This window comes from Sciurus carolinensis, chromosome 8 (assembly GCF_902686445.1).
Source record: "Sciurus carolinensis chromosome 8, mSciCar1.2, whole genome shotgun sequence".
NCBI lineage: Eukaryota > Metazoa > Chordata > Mammalia > Rodentia > Sciuridae > Sciurus > Sciurus carolinensis.
In genome coordinates this window covers 51,321,334-51,338,704 of record NC_062220.1, presented here as the reverse complement: position 1 = coordinate 51,338,704, position 17,371 = coordinate 51,321,334, and the positions used below count along the sequence as shown (strand labels likewise).

Below are 17,371 nucleotides of genomic sequence, written 5' to 3'. Positions count from 1 at the left end.
TGGACCTCCTGCCACTCCAACAAAATAAACAAAACATATTAAATTCCACAGGAGCTAATATGAAAATATATGACAGTAGCATATTTAAATGACAGATCATGAGGTATATTCTGAAAAGGATATAGCTTGCAGTGAGGGCTGTTTTCATTGCATTGGATACAGTGACATAGGGGCAGGACTAGCATTTGATAGCACCAGGGCTGCCAACATCCTACAACATGTCCTAGAAACATAGACCATGCTTCACACAGTACCTCCTCAGCCCAAATGCCCTGGATGCTGCCACTGAGAAAAAATGCCAGAATTTCATAGTTAAGAAAAATTAGAGAAGACTGGAAACATCAAGAGAGCATCTCCATCCTTCCTAAGCATTATCTCCATCCTTCCTAAACCCTGAAATCCTAAGGGAAAGTGCTACATAAAAGGAAGCAAAAAACCTGAATTTATGTGCCTTGTCTTATCTAGTTATCTTTTAAGTCATTTGTCCGCTGTAAACTGCCACCCATAGTTCACGGTCGAACATTAGAGATGTGAAGGATCAAAAAAACTGTTTGCTTCAGCTGTACCATTTAACAGATGGGAAGACTGAGGCCCAGAGAGTTTAAGAGACTTGTTCCAAGTGACTTAGTTCTGACTTATGTATAAGAAATGATAATCTGTAGGTGATCTGGGGCAGAAGCTTGATTCTGATAAAACACAGCTGCAAGTAAAGACAGTCCTCCATATATCCCCTCCGTATACATATAAATAACATGTCCTACTGGGTGTCTTTGCTCTGTGTTCATACTTTGATCTCTACCCGCTCCTCTCCCCCACACTATTGAGGGGGAAACAGAAGACCACACCCCACAATTAGAGGACAGCATGCTTTTAGATCCTATAGGCTAGTTGTAGTTGAAGACAGCTGTCATAGGTGATTCCAGTGGCATTACGAGTTCTCCCTGTTCCTTTCTGCCTCCCCTGATGATGGATGGAAGCTGAAATCACTTTCACAAGTTGGGAAGCTTTTCTTCCATAACATTTAAGTTCAAAAAACTTTGGGAGAGGCAAGACTCTGACTGAAGTACTTAACTTGTAAAGGAACTATGGTATTCTTTTCCTTGGGGGCAGATTCTGAGAGACATTCTTGAGTAGGAGAAAGCACTCACTCCCTCATGGGGAAATGACCAAGGGGAGAAAACAAACCTAAGGGGTTGTCAAGATTTTGCATACTTCAGTTTGAACTGAATATATAGCACAGTTGGACCTGTGATATATATTCTTTTCACCGATGTCAGAAGATCATGACGGAGCTACTCCCTGATGTATGGTGCATATTTGCTGTCAGTCAACTTGGAGTCTTTTAAACCAGTTCTTTTCCAGTGCCTACCTTCAACTAAGAGTGTGGAGTGAAGAAGTAGAGCTCACACTCTGATCTTAAAAAAATGCCAGTCACCAGAAAATGGTTGATTCAAGAGGACAATTTTCAGCCCGAATGAATTCACTTTCTAAAATGAATGCTAACCTTAACCGAATTAAGTTGTGCTCTTTCACATCCACTGCTGTGCTTTCAGTAGACAGTTGTCTGGGTTTTACATGGCTCTAAGCTAAAATTTTAGGTCAAACTGTGACTTTGGGAGCTTTTAGTGCTTTCTGAATTTCTAACAGTTTTTCCTGAGTTTAGAGTCCACCAGCAAATGAACAAACTTCTGTTAACAGTGAGTGGACCAAATGAATTGATTGAGATGAATGTCCACAAGTGTGGTTGCATCGCTCACCTGGATTGGAATTTTAAGTTGTATCAAGTTTACTGGAAAAAATAACGTTTATTTTGGCATCCGTGATGATTTCTTTCTTTTTTAATGTGTTTTCAAGTACCATGAGACATCCCTGCTTATTGATTCTTGTCACCTCAGTTTCTAAATGGAATAAGTTAAGTGTGAAAGAATGCAGTCATAGAAAACGTATTCTTAATTCCCATTAATATTGGAATGTCTTGTTTTCACATGGGGCTGAGGACAGCTCTTTACTGTGTTGGGCCTTGGGCAGAAGAGGTACCAAAGGTGTTTTCTTTGGACCCTATAGTTTGAGAGAACAACTTTTAACTTACAGAAGCTACTCCTTTTCCATGAATTTGTCAGCAAACCTTTACCAGACTTTTGAAAAAGACTTGAAGGAATGGTGCTCTTGGGAGCTATAAATTGAATATAAGACACAGTCATTCCCCGTGGAAGAGAAAATCAGGTTGTTGAGATTATTGTTAAAGGGAATAATTACAATTTAAGGTATGCAAAATATTGGAGCAGACTAAATGCATATAGTCACCGAGTAGAATGAAGCGTTGGTTTGAGTAGGTAGGATGAAATCAGCAAGGGCTCCTGGGTAAAGTCATTTTTGAGACAAGTTGTGGCTTGGTGTGGGTGGAAGGCTTTTCAGGCTGAGTCCACTGACAAGGCATGTGTAAAGGACAGTGAGTGTATGTGGAACATCCAGGGTCTCTTGTGTCTGGCTGGCTATCACTTGAGGTCTTGTTCTTGGCCAAGTACCCATTGCCTTAAAAATATACGTAGCTAATAAAAGTAATTTTGATCACCAGTTTCTGTCTCTGTATTTAAGCATTGGTTATAGACTTAAGTAAATCCCTTTAATTTCACATACTAATTTAGTGTTACTGATTATTTGAATATATTTCAGATACTTTAAACAAAACATGAACAAATATGATTACTGCAAATTATATCACTACATTTAACACTTCCCCTATTTTAAAGCACCAATAACATGGGTTGAATTGATTTCATTATTTCTGTATTCCTTTTGTACCTTCCTGGGATTTTAGATCGACTCATTTAGATTCCTTCCAGAGTTCAGTAATACTTAAAAAAAAAAAAAAATTCTTGAGATTTTGAGTCACAGGTAAAAACAGCGCCTTCTCAGAACAGCCCAGCTTATAGGATCTGAGTTGTGGACGATTGGGATTTTGGTTGCTTTTTCCAAATTAGTGATTCAGATTTGAGTTGGCATTCCAGCTTAGTTTCCTTTTTCAGGGTTAAATTTCACATATATTATTAAAAGTTAACATATTTTTTAAAAAGTGGCTCCTGCGTTGGTATCCTTTAAGTTTTCTCTGCAATCTCCACCAGATGTATACTTTTTAAAAATGTTGCTGAGGGAACATTTCCTACCCTTTAGCATGTAGTTCTGTTGGTTGACCAGTCTTTATCACTGGAGCATATGGGCTTGTTCTTTCTGCACCCCTTCTGTTCAGCCCTTGCCCACATGCCTATTCCTATTCTTGATACAGTTCCTACTTTGTCTAGCACTACTTAACTATACACCATTCTCTGTGGTAAAGCCCACCATATCCTGTTATGTTCACCCTTTTTTTCATATTATAACTGCCATTTGCTCTTTGTAGTAACTTTTCTTTTCTCTTTTGAAATCACAATGAACTCATGGTCTTAGAGTAACTTATTCCATTGAGCCATTTTTTTTTTTCTTTTGATCCTCAAATAAACTGTAACACTTTGGTCAGTGGGTGCCCCTTCAGACATACTCCTCTGTCCTGCTAGGATTCCCCCTGACATTTCTGAAAGGATCCTGGTTTTCTGATAACAGATGGATGCTTCCCAACTGCATTTGCTCCCTGTCCTGTGAACTGGAAGCCATTACCTTGGAAGGATCCCTTCTTTTCCTTAGTGGAAAATTGGAACACAGGCCCAAATCTGGGTTGGGCATGAAATTTAGTAATGAATAAGAGGGTTAGTATTTGTCAGCTGAAAAAAATCGCCTTTTTAAGGCCTAGGGGACCCTCTGATGTTTTTCCAATTTGACATATGTGCTTCTCTTCCTGAATTTTCATAATATAGGATGTTTTATCTTTAACCAAGACTTTCTTGTACACTGACTATAAGCATTTTGTTGTGGAAGGAAATTTTGTTTCTGGAGGGGAAGAATTTGTTTAAGTTGCTGACAGGTTCATAGAAGTATTCACATTAAGCCAAGGGCACTGAGGGGGTAGCACCAGTGTGTAATCTGTCCTCCAGGGTCCTCTTTCATGCTGGATCCAGGCTGCTCACCCTTCTCTTCATGCACTTCCAGTAGTTTTAATCTAAGAGTTGCCAGAAATCGCAACTTTTGGGGAGGAATGAGCACTGTTCTTACTTTACCTCACCTGAGTTCTTCTCTAAGTCAAACCTCTCCTTCCTCTATCTAGGGTTTACAGGGGTGAATTGCCCAACAAGCTTGGATGTCAACAAGACTGACTCCCCAGATCTTTAAGAAGGGCCTGTTGTGTTTGCAGTTAATAGAGAGGGCTAGATCACGTTTAAGTAGTTCATTCAAAATATTGGAAACTTGAATCTTTTCCAGAAGTTACTTTGCCCTAATGTGGAAAATTCAAGTATAGATTACTTTCCTGGATGAAGATGCATGAACAAAACAGGTGCTGATACCAGTGTTATTCACATAAACTCAACTGAAGTGTGGACCAGCATAAATTGTATATAAACTTAATTATGTGGTAAATTTGTTCATGAGCTTTATAGTATTGATGGAGTTATATGATGCCACAGACTCTCAGTATATGGTCATATATTGACAGTAGTCGTGAGAATCATCACTTATTTTCTCCTGGATCTGATGTCGTATACGAATTTGGAAAGTGGTATCTGCAGTTGTGTTCCTTTAGAACATTATTCAAATGTCAATGTGCTTCAAGCCATTTCCACAAAATGAGTCTATTAGTTTTCTATTGCTGTGTAACAAAGTACCACAATACACTGGTTTATTATCTCACAGCTTCCCTAGCTCAAAAGTCTGGACAAGCTGTGGCTGTTTCTTGTCCCAAGATCTTGGGCTTAAATTGGGTGGTGGTTCTCATCTCGGACTCAGGATCCTTTTATAAGATCACTAGTTGTTAGAAGAATTCATTTTCTTGTGCATTCAAGATAATGGTCCCCATTTTCCTTCTAGGTCTTAGGCAGACACCAGATTGCCATGTGGTCCCTGCAGGCAGTTTGGTTTATAGCATGAACTTTCGTTTTTCTTCAGGCTAGCCAGATCACATCTCTCTCACATTCTCTTCCGCCTTTAATTGGAGAAAATGGTCTGATTTTAAAGGACTCACTGGTTATGTCAGGCCCATCCACTTAATCTCCCATTTGCCATGTAACAAAATATGATCATGGGCTATCTCATAATCACATTCAAAAGAAGGGCAGTTATTCAAAGCAAGGGCTATTGGGTGTCGTTTTAGAACTCTGCCTATCACAGTGAGTTTGCAGTTGAAGAATATTCTGTTGATAGCATTTTATGAATATATATATATGTTTAATTTGTCAAGATAGCACTGTTTTGATAATGACTTTTGATAATAAATGTATTGGCTTCAGCTCTTTTAGCAAGAAAGTGTGAAGATTACTTATTTGAATGAATCTTCTTGAATCTGATTTATTAATGTATTAAGCTGTTTAATCAAGCTTTACCATGGGCCAGGCACTGAGCAAGGAGCTGTAGGAAAAGGGGCAGCATCCTTGCTTGTGCTGGTGAACAAATGTACACTATATGTAAGAAGGTGAGCCTCGCATGTGTTCTGGTGAAGTGTCTGAATAATACAGTACTCTGAAAACTACTGCGGGATACTGATATAGTTTAAAATTAACATATGATCTAGGAACTAATTAATAAGAAATGTTTGTCAATGTAGTAAGTGAAATCACCACCATAAGCATGTATCTATAAAATTATAGTTTCCAAGAAATTTATGTTGATTATTTTCTATATTTATTTTATCATTTGCTACTAATTGGTAAATATAGTAAAAGTGGAATGTCTTAAAAATGTTCCTGGGAAATGCAAAATGGTGCAACCATTATGGAAAGCAGTATGGAGATTCCTCAGAAAACTTGGAATGGAACCACCATTGGACCCAGTTATCCCACTCCTCAGTTTATACCCAGAGGACTTAAAATCAACATATACAGTGACACAGACACATCAGTTTATAGCAGCTCAATTCACCATAGCTAAAATATGGAACCAGCCTAGATGCCCTTCAACACATACACACATGATGGAATATTACTCAACTTTAAAGAATGAAATTATATCATTTGTTGGTAAATGGATGGAGTTAGAGAATATCATGCTAACTCAAATAAGCCAAACCCAGAAAATCCAAAGGCCAAATGTTTTCTCTCATATGCGGATACTAATTCACAATAAGGGGTGGGGATAGGAAAGAATAGAGTTACTTTTTATTAGGCAGTAGGGAGTGAAGGGAGGGTAAGGGCTCTGGGAGTAGGAATGATAGTAGAATGAAGCAGATATTATAACCTCATATACATATATGATTGCATGACCGATGTGATCTTAGAAAAATGAGAGATTACACTCCATTTCTGTATGATCTATCAAAATGTATACATGCATTCTACTGTCATGTACAACAAATTAGAACAAATAAAAATTAATTAAATAAAAAGAAATATTCCTGGGAAAGATTTAGGTTTAGACATTCAAATATCTTTTCCCTCTTAAACATTAGGAAAAAAGCTGCTACTCTTCTGTTCTAGTAGTAGAATACTTTGGAATGCTGGTTTTTCACAAGTACATAGTTTTCTCTGATCTTTACATTTATCTAGTATGCCATACTCAGATCCTTTAAGTAAGGCTAGCTGTCTCAGAACATGTGAATAGATGGAGATAAGGATTTACTTGTAGAGGATTCTGTAGCACTTTCTCTCACTTAAATTGTATAGACTCTAGAATTTCCAAAGACAGCAAATGATCTTGGGAGTCTTAGTTTTTGCTAGAGTTGTTAACTTGAAGGGCATCAAATGAAAGTTTTATATGAGTTTATATGATTTCATGAACTGGTTAAGAATTAAGTTTATTCTTTTAGCTTTAAGGGGCCCTGACTGCTCTCCCTTCCTCTGCTGTTCAGTGGAAGTGACATTTGTCATTTCTCCTGTGCTGATCTTTTTGTTCTGTTACAGCATTGGTGTACATATGCTACAAAGTTATACTTCCTTGTAAATTTTACCTGTGTATTTTAAGTGAGGAAAAAAACAGTTTTTATCAAAAAAGTCTGATTTACTAATGTGGTTTAAAGACCTTGAATAAAAAAATGGCATATAAGGTCAGAATTGGCTTCATATTCTCTTTGGCAGAACTAAGAGATGGTTCTGTGGTGTTTATGTTTCCTGGTGCTAAGTTTTAGGGATAGTAATGAAGTCCAGACATGTCATTTTTTCCATGTTATCCAATTATCACTTCAAATCCCACTTATATCTTTTTTATATTATCATTTATATACATACGTACATATAGATAACAAGCTACTAATATTTTAGATAATAAATAAAAGTAATAAATACTAATATTTTATGGTTGAAGCACAAAGATTAGATTCCTTTTATCACACTAAATTTCCAGACCCTGGATTAGTTCCTTTCATTTGTGTCCTACCTCCCTGACTCTCCTTTACCCCCACCTTAGCTTTCACTTTCCTCTACCTTATTTTATAGTTTCTGTTACAGGTATGTACAGGCCTTTTTTTGGCGGGGGTGGTGGTGGTATGGTTTATTTTGTAGTGTTTGATGCTGTTGTAACTGGTGTTTTCAAAAATTTAAATTCTGATTTTTCCTACCATCTAGAAATATGAGTGATTTTTGTATATTGATTTTGTCATTTTCACCCATAATAAAAATCACTGCTTTTCTTAAGTGGCTTTTTCATTTATAGATTTCACTGGACTTTCTGCATGCATGTGTTCTTTAAGCTGTTTTATTTCCTTCTTTCCAGTGTGAATAGCTTTTGTTTATTTTTCTTGCCTTATCACATCATCTAGAACTTACAATGCAATGTTGAATGAAAGTGCTGTGAGTGGACCTACTTGAGTTGCTTGTGTTTTGGGGTGAAAAGTGGAGACCCATTATTATGTATAATGTTAGAATTTTTTTAGATGCCTTTTATCAGGTTGAGGAAGTCTCATTCATTCTTAGTTCATGGAGAGTGTTATGAATGGGTGTTGAATTTGTCAAATGCTTTCTCAGAGTATATTGACATGATCATATGATTTTAAAATATTCTGTGTATTAGTTATCTTCACTACATAAGAAATTATCCCATAATTTAAAAATTTAAAACAACCAACAATTTTTCGATTTCACATTTTTGTGGGTCTTGAATCCAGGTATTCCTTTCTGGGTGCCTCTGTCTCAGGGTATGTTATCAGTGAGGTTCCAGTTAAACAAAAACTAAAATTGCAGTTGCATTTGAAGGCTCTACATATTTGATTGTTTTCAGACCTTAGTCCTTTTGTATCTACCTCTCCACAGGGCCACTTCATGATAAGGCTGTTGTTTTTCCCCCAGGAACAGTGATCTGAGAGAGGAAATTAGAAGGAGGGAGAGGGAAGGAGAAAACCAATGCAGAATGCATTGTCTTTTATATAATATTTTCTCAGAAGTAGTATCCTATGATTTCTGTCATAGTCTATTGGGACAAGTCAATAAATGCAACCTACATTTAAGACCTGAGAATTAAATAAGAGTGTGAATACCTAGTGCCATTGAGAATCATTTTAGAGACTGCCTACTTTTGTATACTAAGATGGAACACTATGCATTTTTTAATCTTAAGTCAACATTGCATCCCTGGAATTATACTAGATTGTCATGATTTATTATCTTTTAAATACATTATTGGATTCACTTTGTTAAAAATGGACCAATAAAATTTTGTGTCTGTGTTCATTAGAGAGATTGATCCTGTAGTTTCTTTAAAATGTTTTTTTGTCTGCTTTTGGTGTTGGTATGAAGCTGACCTCATATAATAAATTGGGAAACATTCCCTCCTCTTCAATATTTTGTAGAAACTTTGGAAGAATTAGTTTTTTTTTTTTAAATTAAATGTTTGTTTTACTTTATCAGTGGTGCCATTTAGTCTTGGATATTGTTTGTGGTAAGGTTTTGGCCCAAAATATAATTTCTTTAATAGATGTGGGCCTATTCAATTTATTTCTTGTTGAATTAATATTGGTAGCTTTCGTCTTTCAGGACATTTATTTATTTTGTCTGTTGCTGAATTTATTGGTATAACATTGTTCATAGTATCTGTAGAAGTTTTGGTGTTGCCATCTCTCCCATTTCCAATATTGGCAATGTATATTTTCTACTTTTTTGTCTTATCGGTATGGCTAGAGGTTTATCAATTTTTTATCATCAGCTTTTGATAATATTGTTTCCTGTTTTCTATTTCATTTATTTTCATTCTAAGGTTTATTTACTTGTTTTAGTCTTTGCTTATTTTAGATTTTATTTGCTCTTCTTTCCCAAGTATCTTAAGGCAGAAGTCAAGATTGCTTTGAGAACTTTCTTCTTTTCTATATTCATTATTACTACAAATTTGATTTTGATGTGCCTTTACATATTTTTCTTTGTATTTCTTTTGCTTAAGTTTTATTGACTTTGGATCTTTTGGACCCTTGCGTAATTGAGTTGCCTCACAATGTGGCAATCTTATATCTTTACTAATTTAAAAAGAATACAAGTCATTAAAGATATTGAGTGCTTTTAACATACTTGTGATAAATTGCTAGGCTTTGATCATGAGCTGGAGATTCTACCTTCAGTCTTTCAAAAACATCTTTAGCAGTTTTGTGATATGTTGAAATGTATGATATTATTGTTCTCATTTGACTTAATTATAATTCAACCTGTGTTTAGTAGTAGAGACACAATCCTGGTACAGGGTTGATACTTAATATTTAATTAAAAATTTTTAATATTTCAAAACTTGAAATAAGTTACTTTGATTATATATACACCTTACTAGTTTTAAAAGATATCATAAATTGGTACATTTATTATATAATTCTAACAATATAGGAGTGTATGAAAAGTACTAATATTATCCTTTATCAAGCAGATCCACATGTCTGGAGGTATATGCAGTTAAGCTTATTGTGTTTCTTTCTATACTTATACTATGCTGATACACACACCAATACTAATGTCTCTCTGTGTCGGTATGTGTCTCTGTATCTGTATACATCTGTACAGATAAATTTATTCCCCATATGAAATCAACCAATACAGATTATTTTGAGAAATTTGTAAATTTTTACATAAATGATGTGGAATTTTCTTACATTTGTGTTTTGTCGTTCTTCACTTGATAGCACATAAAGATGTGAAAACTTTTCACATTAAGAAAAAGATTCTAAGAGCAAATTCATTTAGTGTAATCTTTTCTTTGGAGAGAATAATAAAGTTTCATAGTATGTTAACTTTCTGTTACTGTGACAGTAACTAAGATAAGCAACTTAAAAGCAGGAAATGTTTACTTTTGGCTCATGGTCACAGAGCTTCAGCGCATGGTCATTTGGTCTTGTCACTTTGTTCCTGTGATGGAACAGAGGTCATTTTGGGGAGTGTATGAAAGAGCAGAACTACTCACCTCATGGTGATTGGAAAGCAGAGAGCTGGTGGAGGAAGGACTGAGGTCCCAACATCTCCTTAAGGGCATGCCCCCACTAACCTAACCTCCTTCCACTGGGCGCCACCTCCTAAAGCTTCCACTACCTCCTAACAGTGCCCTGGCCTGGGGACCAAACACTTGAGCCTTTGGGGGACGTTTAAGATCTAAAGTGTGACTCCTAGGTGTACAGACAAGCTAGAGGCTGTACATTTCTTTCATAAAGACAGCAGAATCTCCAGAGTTTAGGGAGAATGAAAGGGTTAGAACAAAGTGATAAACAGAAACAAAAGTTAGACTAAAAGAAGAGTGGAGTAGTCTGAGTAGAAAGAGGATGAAGATATTGGGAGGGAAGTAGAGGTCTAGTGGAATAATGAAAACGAACTTTTGAAATGAGTGGTGTTCAGTGTTTTTCATTGATACTATTATTCCTATATATTTGTTAGCTTTGGAATTAGAAAGAAAAATTCACCATGATTCTCAATTCTTTAGCTCTAATCTAGTTTGGAACCAAAATTAAGATGGGGAGAGATTGTATATATGTAAATATATTCAAACATAATATTTAAAAGCAATATAGTATCTTTTTCTCCTCTAAGCCTATGTATGATGGTCAGTTGGTTAAAGTGCCCCTCTGATTAATTTTTAATTAAGTCAAGTTACCACCCTCTTAATGATTCTGAAACATCCATTTGGATAAACATATGACAAGAGGTTCAAGGACCACGTAGGGTACTAGTGGTCTACAACATAAGCTTCTTGTTTTAGAGATACTTTTTTTAAAATGAAAGCTCTAAGTAAGTATAAAAAGAATGATTGTGAGAAATACTTTGTATTGTGATGAAAGCTACTGTAGCTTTTACAATTTGGGCTTTTCGGATATTTCTTGGAGTAGAAATTGGCACACTTTCTAGAATAAGAAAGTAGCATGTTTAGTGATATTAAGGTTTCAGTGGAGAGTTCTGCATCTAATTTCTTTTATTTTCCAGATATGTGTCACAAAGATGTCTACACGGAACTGTCAGGGAATGGACTCAGTGATCAAACACCTGGACACAATTCCTGAGGATAAAAAAGTCAGAGTTCAGAGGACACAGAGCACTTTTGACCCATTTGAGAAACCAACTAATCAAGTAAAGAGGGTGCATTCTGAGAACAATGCCTGCATTAACTTTAAGACCTCCTCTGCTGGCAAAGAATCACCTAAAGTTAGGCGGCACTCCAGCCCCAGCTCGGTAAGTGAAGTCTCCTCATTTATCACAGGGTAAACAGGAGGACTATCTCTCTTGTAATAGTAGCACGCTGTGGTGCAAGACAGCAGGTGGTTTTATCCGTGAGTTTTTATGCATTTTCTCCCAGGGTGGTTTAATGTTTTGGAAGAGAGAGAGGGGAAGAAAACTCTATGCAGACTCTTTAATCATAAGTACACAGCAAGCAAATGAAGGAAATGACTCAATTTATTTTTGGAAAAATCTTCCCTTTTTTAAAAGTTGTTTTTAGATAGAGGAATTCTGATTAAAAATATTTTGTGTTTCAAACTCTTGGAGAGGTTCTTGAATTTTATTGTGTTTGTGGCAATAAGAATAGTTTTGATATTACCAAATTCACAAAGAATTTCATTTTAGAATAAATGTCAAAAGTTGTTCACTTGTGATACTACAGTTTGTTTTCAATAGAAATGTTTTTAAACCTAAGAGTGAGACATTAAAATTGGTCTTCAAAGAGAAATACTCTTCATGATAATGAAATTTACCAAATGCTAAAGGCAATTCTTTCCTTTTGACCTAAGAAGTCTTCTTTGGTTTGGGTTGCTATAAAGGAATATCTTTAGACTGAGTGACTGAAACAAAAGAAATTTCTTACAGTTCGAGAGCTACAAACTCCAAGATCAGGTTTCTAGCAAATTTGGTGTCTAGAGAGGATATTCTGACTGGTTTTTACAAATGGCCATTTTCTCCCTGTATCCTCACAGGTTATGGTGGAGATCGGTCCTCTCCCTCAGTCTCTCATTATCTTATTGTAAGGGCATGAATTCCATTCAGAGGGCTCCAACTTTATGATCCAGTTGTCTCCCAAAGGCCCCATCTCCTGATACTATTGCAATGCAGATTGAAAATTTTCAGCATGAATTTTGGAGAGAGAGGAACATTCAGTCTATAGATAAGATAAAATTCCAAGGTTATTCCTGCTCTTTACCTATAACATTTTTCCTGGATCGCATATTTTAAAGACTGACCTACATTTAACATTATACAAAAAAAAAAAAAAATCCTACTATCATTTGAAATTAAGTAATTTTCATATTTAACCCACACTTAATTTTTGACTTAGATGCTCTTACAGTTTAGAAGGTAAGAGGAGAATGCTCGGATCATTTTAATTGCTATCTTGTTAAGCAACACCTGCCATTTCAAATTTTAAGTTGTAAATTTTATGATGACAAAATCTGAACTTGAAATGTCAACTGTTAGAAGAGTATTGACACCAGTTAATTAAACTGTATGACTTTGCACTATCTTATGGTACATTTTATATTAATAAGGCTGAAATAAATATTATTAAAGTAATATTTGTAAGAATTGATTATCTAATTTTTCCCCAGACATTTCCTCCATAATCTTTACCTGTGTACATACCAGTATCAAAGATATGTCACTAACTCCTGGGAGAATTTTTAGATTCAGAATTATGTAGGAGAAATGAAAGGAGTTGTTGAGAACAATCAATTCCATGTATGCAAAGAGAATTATGCATTTTACTATGTAAGTTATCTTAGTATTATAATATGTATCAACCTATAAATGATATATAAAAATTTATCATTCCAGGTATTACAATGATACATTCTTCTGGTAAAAAATTATTTACCTATATACCTGAAAATTAACTGGTCATCCTATATTTTGTCTGGGAATTCTAGTCATAATCCACTAATGCATTATTTCTTTTGTGCTCAAATTGTCCCTACTTTAGCACTTGGAAGCTCTTTTAGTTTGTCTCTTGTGTCCTTTTGTGATATTTTCATCTCTTTCTTTTGATTATTTCCTTATTTTCTGGTCTTAGAAGATGCTCTTGGCTTATATTGTATTTTTCCTGCCCATGACCTGGAACCAATCATTTCTCTAGAGAACCCTCAGAATGATATTTAGAAACCAAGATCTGGGTGGTGAGGTGCTTATTGCTACTGGGTTCATGCAGTTTTAAAAATCAGTGCATACATCATGATATAAACTGTTGACAGTGAGATCTGAATATTTGTTTTTGATTTTTAATAACGTATTAATTAAAGTCATTATCAAGCACGTTAGGACTCATCCATCCATATGATGTGCTCTGTATTGTTCTTTCGTTAAAATTAAATTTTGTATTTTTATTAAAGTGATATTTGAACATTAAATTGTCAAATAGGAGAGGATTCTGGGAGTATGGCAGTGGCATAGGTTTTGAAGCCCTTCATATAATTAGACAGAGTAGATCATATAGTAAAAGCAAAGGCAGTCAATAAGATCTCCAACAGAGTATCTCCATGGACCTCACAAAGAGTCCAAGTGGACAAACCATCAACAGTTTTTAAGAGCCATGTGATATTGGAAAATGTAAGGGAGGAAGCTTAGGGAAGGCAGAGGGCCACTTTGAGGATAGCAACGACAACTAAGAGGTTTCCCTGATGGCTCCTGTGAGTAGGCAAGTGCAAGAAGAACTGGGAGAGATCTAAAGACATTGGGGTGTCTTTAGGCTTTCTTAGGGTACATCTCTAAAATGACAAATGAGTACTCTTGCTCTGAATAGAAAATGTTGGAGTGAATTCTGTGTGGGGCAGTTTCAACAGGGGCAAAGGAAAGAGAAGGTCCAGAAGAAGTGTGGAAGGGTATTGGACTTGAGATACAATGAGTGGTTTATAGAATAAAAAGAAACACATCAGGAGAGGATTTTCCATGATACTTCTGTTCCCAGATACATTTATTTTTTGCCTTAATATGCAATATTTATACTCTTTTGACGACGTAAGTTTTGTCCGTAGTCAAGATGCAGAGTGTTCTGTGATTAACTTTCTATTCTTTCCTAGCTGCACTTGCCTCGCTTTTCATTTGTTCATAATTAACATGAGTCATATGATTTTAATCATGAATGGGGGCCTATAACTATTTGTCAAAACTATAAAAATCCTTTGAAACAATTAAGAGTCAGATAATCTATCAGTTTTCTTCCTGGAATTGTCATTGCAAGTTCTCCATTATCCTAATCTGATCGGGATTGATTAATCTCTAAACTATATTCACGAGGCTTCTCTTTACCACCTTCATGAGAATTTTATCCTCTTGTTTTATAATGAATACCTGTTCTCTGGGTTACTTGTCATTCTAGTTCTTGGTTTATTTCGCAGTTTTGTGGAAGTGTATTTTCTAGTAGTTTCTTGAGAAAAAATAATAGGGAGTTTGCACATATGACTATGTCTTTATTAATGCTGAAAGCACCCAAAAAAACCACTCCAGACTGGGGAACTCATGCAAGAGATTTTATTAAGCAGACAGGCAGAGTGTCTGCCCGCAGGCTGAGAGAGGGAGAGAGAGAAAATGAGAGAAAGAGAAAGCGAGCAAGTGAGAGTGAGGAGGAGAGAGAGAGAAAGAATGGCGGTGGAGCTATTCTTAAGTAGTGGAATTCCCGGCCTAATAACAATGGACCAATGACTGACTAGGAAGTTCGCAGTAACGATCTGGGTTGTAAAATGGTTTGTGTGTGTGGGGGGAGGGGGCAGAATGCTGGCAGCAGCAAAATGGCAGATCTGATACCAAAAAATGCTTGATTATTTGGTTAATAATCAGGCTTGCAATATGATTCTGGTTTAGAAAATATTTTTTTTTTTTTTTGTGGAACCTCCTAGAACTTCTTCCTTATCCCTGTTGTAGATCTTTTTCTTGGTATTCAATGGGTTCAACTTTGAAATTAATTTTAGTTTCAGCAAATATTCTTTTATTAGTTATTTAATTTTTCTTTTAATCTCTTAAAAATTATTAGATGAATGTGTTAGCTTTTTGTTCTCTGACCAAAGTACTCAACAAAAATGATTTAGGCCCGGTGGGGTGGTGCAGGCCTGTAATCCCAGCAACTTGGGAGACTGAGGAGGGAAGATTGTGAGTTCAAAGCCAGCCTCAGCAATGGTGAGGCACTAAGCAAATCAGTGAGACCTTGTCTCTAAATAAAGTACAAGAAGGGCTGGGCATGTGGCTCAGTAGTTGAGTGCTCCTGAGTTCATTCTTCAGAGCCAATAATAATGATAATAAGTATTATCATTTAGAGGAGGAAATGTTTATTTTGGTTCATGATTTCAGAGGTTCAGCCCATGGTCTGCAGATTCCATTGCTCTGGGCTGATGGTGAAGTAGAACATCATGGTAGAGAAGCACTGCTCATGGTGGCCAGGAAGCAGGGAGAGAAAAAAGAGAAGGGGTCACAGGGAAGATGAACCCTTCTAAGGCATGCATGCCTCCAGTGACATACCTCTTCTAACCATACCCTACTTGATTACTGTTACCACCCAGTCAGTACATTCAAACATTATGGACTAACTAGATTATAGCTCTCATAATCTAGTCATTTTGCCTCTGAAGATTTCTGCATTTATTATAGGAACTTTTGGGTATACATCTTATTCAAACCATAACACAGAATGTTGGCACTACTGGGAATTTATCTGCTGATTTCCTATTTTTTTTCTTTTTTAAGATTTTCCCCTGCTTTCTTGGGGTTTATTGGCTTTAATTTTAATCCTTCCATTGAATTTTCAATTATGCTAGCATTTATTTCCATGAGCTCTTTCTTATCCTTTGAATATTCTTATAAAAATCATCTTGAAAATCATCTTTTGCAATGAATAATAAATCACTTTCTATGTTTCCAAGGATACTAAATGTGGACTGGAAAAACATTGAAAAAATTTTTTACACCATTGAATTTATCTTTTATGTTCTTCTTTCTGTTTGTTTTGGTCTTTGCCTTGCACGTTGAGATTTTTGGTGGGTCTGTATCATGCCTATTGGCTCTTAATTCACATTATAATATGTTGGTAGCTCTGTGTGGCTGGGTGACTTGTGAACTGGTAGGCTTCAGAGTAGGGAGTTTTAGTGAAAACCTAGTCATTTACTAGAACTCTTGAATGTCACTATCTCCTGATTTCTGGCCCCCTTCACTGGGGGGTTTTCCACAAATAGATTTACCAGTGTATTTTCAGGACATTTAAGCCTAACTGTCATTATTCTGAGATTATCAAGAAGGGGTGGAGGGCCTCCCAGTTCTCTATACAGGCTTTCTTATGATTTGTTGTTCATGTAGCATGACTCTTCATTCTGATATCCACAGTGTGTGGTGTCCCAGTTCAGAGCCTCCCTGGTTCAACTTCTTCAGAGTATAGACCTCTGCTGGTATTGGGGAGGCATAGACAGGAGAGTGTTGTGGAAACACTTCCTCCTTAACCCCTCCAAATAATCTATTTTAGCCCATTTGAATCTCAGCCTCCAGTTGTTTTATTTATTTTTTATTTTTGTGGGTGCTGGGGATCAAACCTAGGGCATTGAGCTTGCCAGGCAAGTGAGCTACACTATCCCTATTAATAACTACACCCCTAACCCTCCAATTCTTGAGCATTTTGGGGATTCTGAAGTATGAGTTGACTTCTCATTGGTTTATTCCTTTGGTCGTTTAAGTATCAAGATTTCTTTTCTTATCCTAGTCAATGACCTCTTGTCCACCTTCTCCCAACTTTTATGTATATCTTGTCTGATGTCTTCTCCTTCCTCATTCTGATTGTGCTTTATGATTATAACTTTACTTTCATTTCAGTATCATTTGGTGGGGAGGAGAGAGAAATAATTGTTGAAGGCACCTAGTTTAACTGGGAATTTCCTCTGTTTCTC

General features: G+C 36.1%; 1 protein-coding gene across 4 annotated transcripts in view; it reads left to right on the top strand.

Annotated features, from left to right (window-relative positions):
• Cdk14 (cyclin dependent kinase 14) overlaps positions 1–17,371 on the top strand; it is a 549,244-nt gene that overhangs the window by 128,085 nt on the left and 403,788 nt on the right. For all 4 annotated transcript variants that reach the window (XR_007109786.1, XM_047560804.1, XM_047560806.1 and 1 more), the window contains one exon: positions 11,451–11,696. Coding sequence is in view for 3 of the 4 variants with exons in the window: in XM_047560804.1 (XP_047416760.1) it covers positions 11,451–11,696 (246 nt within the window). In the remaining variant the exon portion in view is untranslated. The remainder of the gene's footprint in view (positions 1–11,450; positions 11,697–17,371) is intronic.